Genomic DNA, 8465 nt, shown 5'->3' on the forward strand with positions numbered 1-8465 from the left:
TAAAGACTAGAACAAAACCAACACATAAACGTAAACTCGCAAACCACCCAATCGCAAACCACCCAAGAGAAAGGCAGAGAAAAGAACCCAAAACCCCACAAACTAGAGACAACAACAAAACAGAGAACAATGTGAAATTCAAAAAGAAAAAACTCCGTAAACACACTGGATAATACCAAGAAGGTCAGCCTACTAGGAAGCAGCACGAACACGAACCGTAGAGACCATAAGGTGAACCATAGTAGACACCGACCTCAGTCGACCTCCATGCAGCTGCCAATTACGCTCCTGCCAGATGTAGTATATGGAAGCACACCATAAAACACAGGACAACTTGAATAAAATCTTGAAAATTAAGGACCAAATGGAAACTAAATCCACATGCTAGGACGAAAAAAAATTCTGAAAAAAAAAAACCCCATTGGTTAGCATTTATTTCAGATCCTGAGAAATTAAATATGAGGAGTAAATATTTTCCCCAACTCCCTGATTTTCTAACCAACACATTACCACTTTGAATTCCCTTTTTGTTCACTCCAAATGTTGAAAAGCTCTTGTAATTTCTTCTTGCTGAAAGAATGCAGCAGAAACCAGCAGCAGCAGCAGCAGCCATGGCCGTGGATGCAGCTGATGATGAAGGTGTGAGAAGCCATGTTAAAGTTATTGAGAGTGCTAAAAGAAGATTGAGATGGCCTTTTGATGGGGTTGTTAGATTTTTGGGTCTTGCTTTTACTTTAATTGCTGCTGTTGTTGTTGGTGTTGATAATGAATCTAAGATTATCTCTATTACTCTTACCAAATCTTTGCCTCCCATCCATTTTTTTGCCTCTGCTAAGTGGCAATACATGTCTGCTTTCAAGTAAGCTTTCATTTTCCCTCTTTCTGTTTATGGTTTCAGTTGTTTTTGGAGATGCCTTCTAAGTGTTTGATGAAATGCCTCAATGGAAATTTTTAGTGTTTCTACCCATTTTGTTTCCTTAATAACCTCTACAAAGGGCTAAAACACAATACTTATATGTTTTCTAACTTTTTTTTAACCTTTGACTTCAAAAGAAGGAGTACATGCTAATTATTACTGATCTATGCTTATGTTGACATAATTGTGGTTGAATGTTATGTTATGTTATCCGATTTCTTTTACGATTTGGAGTTGCTTCAATTTCTTTCTGCGTTGTTTGGTTCTAAGTTTTGCATCATGGCATTCTCCTGAGAATGATACTTACCTACTCGATTTGTTAGTAGAAAACTCATGTTGGCCACCCACAAGATTGTATATTATAGGTGTGTACGGAATTACTTTTGAAGTGCAAAAAAAAGGGTTTTAAATACTTGATGATTATTCCAAATGGACTCTATGTGTTATATAGTTTCTTTAATCCTTTGAAACGGTTTCTTTTATCTTTCGATTAGTTCATGGTCGAGTCTTTATTATTTCCTTCTAAATGCCCTCTACAAATGTCAAAAACACATTATTTTATGTTTTGAAATGCCTTTTCACTTTTTTTAATACAACAAAGATAGAGTATGAAGATTTAAGCTTTCGATTTCAAAGAAAGGAGTACGCACTAATGATTGCCGATCTATACTTATATAGACATAATCCTTATTGAGCTTTATAATTTCCTACTAAATACCCTCTTCAAATACCTACAACGTAACTGGTTATGTTATACCGACTTGTTTTATGGTCTAGAGCTACCTTCTGCTTTGTAGTTCTACATCATGACCTTCTCCTAAGAATTATATTTATGTACTTGTTTCATTTGTAGAAAAGTCATGTTGACCACCAACAACATTACATATTATAGTTCTGTTTGGAATGACTTTTTAAGTGCTTAAAAAGTGTTTAAAATTTTATATATGGTCATTTCGAACAAATTCTTTTGTGTTACATGATTCCTTTTATGTTTCAAAATTGTTTTCTTATCACTTTGATTTGGTTCATGGTTGAGCCTTTATTATTTTCTTCGAAGTACCCTCTACAAATGCCTACACCAAGATATGTTTGTGTTATTGAACGTCATTTAGCTCTCTTTTCTCTTTTCGATCTTTTTGTAGTCAAGGCTCATAATTTTCTTTCAATTAGGTACTTTGTCGTGTCGAATTGTATAGCATGCGCATATGCTGCAGTATCATTGGTGTACTCGGTGGCGACCAGGGGTTACAAAGATGATCCAATGAGATCGTTATTGCTTGTATCCTTTGATCTGATCATGGTGGGCCTGTTGTTCTCTGCTGATGGCGCAGCTGCAGCCATTGGAGTCATCGGTCGAGATGGGAACTCGCATATGCATTGGATAAAAGTCTGTGGTTTCTTCGAAGGTTACTGTCACCATTTCACAGCTGCACTTGTTATCTCCATTGCTGGTTCTGTCATGTTTCTTTGTTTGGTTGTGCTTTCTATTCTGAATCTTTACAAAAATTGAAATTAGGAGATTGAATGTGTTTGTTTTGTTGGTAGGGAGTTACTGGATCTGGATTCAACCTAGAGTGAAAAAAAAATTATATGGTTTAAAAGTAAATATGCTCCTTTTGGCTGGTTGGTACATTTCATTAACTGCTGTTAAAATAAATATACCTAACATTTCAACTTGTGCTACGCTCATGCTAACATATTAAAAATTGCCAAAATAAATATAGTTCAAATGTCGTAAATTTTACATTGTTGACCTCAAGGTCAAGGATTCGTTTCCCCCAACCCCACACATTGTTTTAAAAAAAAACATGTTGCAAAAAAGCTCAAAAAGTATAAAAGTATTGTGCTCGCACGTACCTCAACTAATCTCACGAGACAACCACCTAACCCTACAACATCTAGGTGGTAAAGAAACTTGTAGGATATTAAATCTAAGTATGTAATTCCATTGATTAAACATATTCCTTCTACGCCCTCTATTAAACCCGTCTTTTATTTATCATTAGACCAACTCCAAACCCATGAATGATTTCAAAAGGTATAAAAGTAAACATATATTTTGAAGAATCATTCGACTATATTTGATTTTAATTTGCATTATACCATATTTTTTAAAACATTGAATTATAAAAGATAAAACACACTAAATATATTGATTTACTAGTATATTGGTTATTAGATATAGTTTTAGGTTAAAATGGTATAAAAGAGAAAAATGAAATTTAGCCATGAGTGTATTTATACTTCAATATATGAATTGTTTGACATTTACCTATTCTATTAGATTTCGATAATAATAAAATAAGATTCAATAATGAAGACTTCCATATAATTTGTTCCTATTTTTTAAACAATCATCAATATCTCATTTTTAATTGTGGGAACTCTGTTTTAATCCCATGTTCACATACAACCTGCACCAAATCTAATCTGATCTCTCTTAACACTAATAAAATAGAGATCTTAATTCCAATCCAACAAAAGTTTTATAAACAATGTACTAAAAATATTATTATCATTCCAACAAAGTTTAGTTTTGATTCCCCTTCAAAACCTACTCATCTTTAATTGCATCCAATCACACATGAAATCTTGGTAGGTATCAAGAATTTATTTCCTTATGAGAATACAAAATTGGGTGAAGAACACCTGCTACAAACTATAACCAAACAGTGCCAATCTGAGCAAAGATTGGTTGATAACGTACCAATTACCATCCCAACCAAAATGATAACAACCTTCAACTATTCACGTACCCCTCATATACTAGGCATGTATGGCACGACTTATTATCGGTAGCACATTGTCCTACTTTACCCTTTTACCATAAACTTTCACAACCAGAGACCTAACAAAATCATTTAATATCAAACTAAATGGTGTATTGGTTGGCCCCCTCAACTATATCCTCTTTAATGGAAATTATCATTCATCTATCTATTTCTTATTACACTTGAAATTGAAGTATTCAAACAAGGATTTGTTGAGATTCATGTTAAATTCACTTCGTATAATGTATCTAATATGATATAAAAACATTCAAGATGAATGCTAAATGTTATAATGGGAAAAAGAAATGACACTTCCTATAGAAGATTGCACTACTTAACTTAATGTGTATGAATTCATAGGTATAAACCAATCAAAGTCAACCTCTGAACAAAACAGGGCGACTTCCAAAATGGATTCAAATCTCTTAATGATCAAATGTTCAACAGAACCTAATTGTTGAGATTAAGAGAGCCCCATATTTCTAGGGTACCTTTAGTTTTCATTGACGTCCTCAAGAAGAAGTCCTCCAAGTATTGAATGAATTGCACTGACTACATTTGTGTCCCAAAATGTGAAAACGAACTTTGCTTATATGGCTGCAGTCGTTGCAGTGAATTGACACCTGCTTAACACAGTAGTTGGTTAAGTTAGAAGAATTCTAACATGCAGTGTGTTGGAAGAAAGCAAATTAGCTTGTGGTATTCGAAACATGTATAGAAGGAACTACCTCGTGGCTGTACTCCTCAGGCATCGGTGTGCATTCGATCTAGATAAGATAGAAACGATTTCCAAATTTAAGACAATATTGCAAAAGATCTAAGGTAAAGAAAGAAACTTATGCTCCATTTCTCACAATTTCTTACTCATAGTTTTTTAACTTCCCATCTAAATATTTGAATACTTAAGCCAATTTTCAAAAACAAAAACAAGTTTTTGAAAACTTTTTACCTTCTCCAAATTTTGGCTTTGTTTTTTTAAAACACTTAAAATAAAAACAACCAAACATAGAAACTAATAAATGAAAGTAGTGTAATGTTTATAGGCTTAATTTTCAAAAACTAAAAACCAAAAACCAAATAATTACCAAATAGGGTATTGGGAATTTCAAGATTGGAATATGACAGAAGAAACATGTCACAATTCACAAATATACTTCAATACCACTTAGTAACTCAAAAGGGTAAGTATCCAATAAGATTGATTTTACCATCAAATATCAACTAATAACAGGTAATGGGTAAATAGGAAATGAGGGAAAGAAATTAACGGAAAATTTTATTCAAGTGGATAAGGTCATGTATAGAGTATTCGTCTGCAGCAGAACATATATTAACTCTCATGGACTGCTATCTTCTTCTTTCATCTTTATTATACATGTTAATGCCTCCATATTCCTCTCTACTCAACTTTATTACATAACTAAAGCCTTGAATTTACACTCATTTTTTAACTCTGTATCTACATGCAATCACTCCACTAAGAATTCTATTAATATAGTAAGTCTGCAACCACCAATTTTCTAAGAATCAGCCCAATACATGTAATAATACATAATAACAGAAGGAAACAAAAGATCAGTCAGGAGGTTGAACAGTGGGTGCAATGTGCAATGTACAATGTACCATGTTCACTAATTAGGGAAACCCCTCTCTCAGAATTAAGACGACATTTATCATGCCTAAACTAAGATGTTACACACCTCCATTTTCAGCAATGCCCAGCTTGCAGACATGTTCACAACTGTTTTCAAGCAGATAGGACAACGGTATCTGAGAGACAGATACCACTACATTAGAACAAGAGAACTGGAAACATTGAAGTAACTCGAAACAGGATACTTAGAATCAGTTTGGTTTGAGAATAAAATGCAATGGATATAATAGAAAATAGAGTTGTATTATGCAGATTCAAAATTAATAGAAATATATTTAATAGTAGATTCAGAAACTGGATTTGAAGTAAGTGTTTGGATTACTGATTCTTTGATTGCATCTCGCTGAAGCACTCCAAATGTATTGTGTGACCACAAGGCATAACAGTTGTGTCTTTTATTGAGTCAAAAAGAAACTGCAAGCATCAGTAAATTTCTTAGAAGAGAACATTTTAGATTATACCTCCCTGAGAAGGGATGTATTTTAAGTACAAACCTCACAACAGATGGGGCAAAAACTTTTCATCGAGTTCTCAACACACGTGTGGTTATCACGCAAAGGAGTGGAATAGCAAGATCCTGTACTCATAAAAGCAAAATGTCAAACTCCCTATCTATTAAAAACAGGGGAAAAAAGAACCTAAGGGACCGAGGGCATGTTTGTTTCACATGTTTTGCCATGGTTTTCAAATGAATGTTTAATATCCTTATTTTTTTTTATAGAATTCACCCTTTAAAACAGAGGGTATTTTTAGAACCCATATGACATGGGTTTTCTAATACCCTTCAATACAACCTAATTAACTAATAAATTAATATCAATTCATCATTACTAATTAATTTTAATTAATTAGTACATATAAACATATTATTTCTAATTCATAAATTCCAACTAATGCATATGCAATCAATATTTTATATTATCTTAGATTCCTAACAATTTAATATATATTAATTATTAATATTCTAATTGATTTATACTTATTTAATTATTTTTAGTAATTACATTAAACGATTTAATTATCAATATTACTTTCAACTAATGTTTAATGTAAAAATTTCATTTATTTATATTTAAATTGATTAAAAAATTAATTAATACAACAATACATTAAATAACACAAAATTTAATTCATGACTACATGGATTGTTCTTTCTCTTTTTTGTATCCATCAATCCATGAGTGTTTGGGTAAGCTTATGCACACCTCGACTAATCTCACATGACAATCCGCCTGACCCTATAACATTTGAGTGTTAAGAAAACTCGTAGGATATTAAATCCATAGGTGGCCACCATGGATTGACTATATTGATTGTTCTTCTACATCCAATTACGTAATTATTTAATCTTAGTTTCTATATACAAAATTGGTAAAACAAACATAGATATTTAACTCCTATACATTAATTATCTATTAATTATCTTAGACATTTAAATCCTAGATATTTACTACCCATACCCATGAAACAACACAATCTAAACAAGGGTTGTAAAAGCAACGAATTAGTTGCACTAACCCTGCAGATATCACAAGTAAAAATCTAATGCAAATTGCATGCCGTGCATGGACAATATGATTTTAATTCATCTGAATGGTTTATTTGTTGAATTGTTCACATTTTACTAGTTTGTTTCAGTCTCAATTAACCAAAGATATTATTCTGCTACATTTACTTCAAACAGTAAGTTGATAACACAATACTAATTTCTAACGAGCCATCAAGAGAGTTGAGTAACATACCACATCTTTCACAGTGAAAGAAATTTTCACGACCACCAACCCTAAAAATCATATAACAACAAACACTTAATGTTGAGAAACTTAACACAGAAAGCTGAGTTTATATTTGAATTAGAACAGGAAAAATGCACACACTAACCTACAGATACCACATGCATCACAATGAAACTGCTTCTTCTTGGTCTGCATTCATAGCAAAATCTATCAGTATCTAGGTAACAAAAACCATTCGGTTCCACATCTAAGATATGAAAATTAGTTCTTAAAGAAAGCGAAATTAAACAAACAAAGAAAGAAAGGGATTGATGGAAACTTCTCCTACATCATCATCATAGAATTTGCAGATGTCGCAAAAGTATTCTCCCATATTAACATTACACTTGCGACAAACCTTAGCAACCTAAAATATACCAAATTCAAACGCTTAACAGAGCAGAAACAAGAATACATAAACAGAATGAATTGAAATTAAGCCCAAAAAGGAAATCCCTCAAACCTCTTGCTCTGTGTTGCAAATCAAGCAGACCACCTAAACCATCAATTCCAACAAAATTAATGAAATCCCATCACGATATGCCTTACAAGATATGATACTATTAAAAAAAAAAAAAAAAATCAGTAGAACAGCGTACAAACAGACTTGTCTAATGTCCTGGCGAACAAGTTCGTGGCGGTCTTCCGGATTGCTCAGCGAGGTCTAAAATCAAGGAAAGTTTCAGAAAATTTAACAAGATTTGCATAACCCTTGCTAATATACATCTTTCACAAACACACGCACGCAAGGGAAAGAGATAAAGAGAAGGGAGGGAAAACCATGGCGTCGTTGTGGCAGTGGCGACAGGTAAAGATTTGGTCGCAGCATGGAGCTCGGATTTTGCATCGTCTTCTGTAATGCTCGCATCTAATTGAAATCGAAAACAAGTTGCTGGTAAAGATAGCGAGGAAGATGAAGAGGAAGAAGAAGAAGGAGGAAAGAAATTGATACCCGTATTGCAATTTTCCGAAATCCTGTCTCATGGCAGATTGAGGCACAGCCACAGGGAAGTCTTCTTGTTCCATTGGAGACCGTCTCCCTGTTTCGAGATTTTTTTGCTTGGTTTCAGAAACGAGAACAGAACTGGAATTTGTTATATATTATAATTCTTATAAGTAATTACAGAATCCTGTCCTAAAAGAACAAATCACATAATAAACAGTGATATTTGGTGGATTTTACTTTTTTGGATGTTACATTTTGGAGAGAAATTCACGAATAAAAGAAATTCTAATTTTTCTTTAATTTTGTTATTTTATTTCCTTTTATTTATATGTTTTAATATTATAATTTTTCACATTCATTTGTTGTGCCTCGTTTTCCTCTCAATTTTACAATATTATATTAT

At 32.8% G+C, this 8465-nt stretch overlaps 2 protein-coding genes across 2 annotated transcripts; one reads left to right on the forward strand and one right to left on the reverse strand.

Annotated features, from left to right (window-relative positions):
• Positions 1 to 477: 477 nt before the first annotated feature.
• On the forward strand, positions 478 to 2553 carry LOC120069104 (CASP-like protein 1E1). Its single transcript, XM_039020786.1, has 2 exons — positions 478 to 859; positions 2087 to 2553. Exons 1-2 carry the CDS (start codon positions 579 to 581, stop codon positions 2424 to 2426), a joined length of 621 nt encoding a protein of 206 aa, XP_038876714.1. The 5' UTR covers positions 478 to 578; the 3' UTR covers positions 2427 to 2553.
• A 1388-nt stretch (positions 2554 to 3941) lies between these two features.
• LOC120069102 (E3 ubiquitin-protein ligase MIEL1-like) lies at positions 3942 to 8229 on the reverse strand. Its single transcript, XM_039020784.1, has 12 exons — positions 8069 to 8229; positions 7897 to 7984; positions 7724 to 7780; positions 7580 to 7612; positions 7406 to 7483; positions 7223 to 7266; positions 7084 to 7124; positions 5836 to 5918; positions 5664 to 5755; positions 5388 to 5457; positions 4416 to 4454; positions 3942 to 4310 (listed from the first exon to the last, which is right to left on the reverse strand). Exons 1-12 carry the CDS (start codon positions 8140 to 8142, stop codon positions 4200 to 4202), a joined length of 810 nt encoding a protein of 269 aa, XP_038876712.1. The 5' UTR covers positions 8143 to 8229; the 3' UTR covers positions 3942 to 4199.
• Positions 8230 to 8465: the final 236 nt, after the last annotated feature.

The sequence above is a fragment of the Benincasa hispida genome, unplaced genomic scaffold, assembly GCF_009727055.1.
Source record: "Benincasa hispida cultivar B227 unplaced genomic scaffold, ASM972705v1 Contig245, whole genome shotgun sequence".
NCBI classification, from domain to species: Eukaryota; Viridiplantae; Streptophyta; class Magnoliopsida; order Cucurbitales; family Cucurbitaceae; genus Benincasa; species Benincasa hispida.

Excerpts from the sequence above, each read along its gene's own strand:
- LOC120069104 (XM_039020786.1), top strand. The coding sequence starts at position 579 with ATGCAGCAGAAACCAGCAGCAGCAGCAGCAGCCATGGCCGTGGATGCA. Across the intron at positions 860-2,086 it reads CAATACATGTCTGCTTTCAA|GTACTTTGTCGTGTCGAATT; the intron begins GTAAGCTTTCAT and ends TCTTTCAATTAG.
- LOC120069102 (XM_039020784.1), bottom strand. The coding sequence starts at position 8,142 with ATGGAACAAGAAGACTTCCCTGTGGCTGTGCCTCAATCTGCCATGAGA. Across the intron at positions 7,125-7,222 it reads GATGCATGTGGTATCTGTAG|GGTTGGTGGTCGTGAAAATT; the intron begins GTTAGTGTGTGC and ends TATGATTTTTAG. Across the intron at positions 5,919-7,083 it reads CTTTCACTGTGAAAGATGTG|GATCTTGCTATTCCACTCCT; the intron begins GTATGTTACTCA and ends TTATGAGTACAG.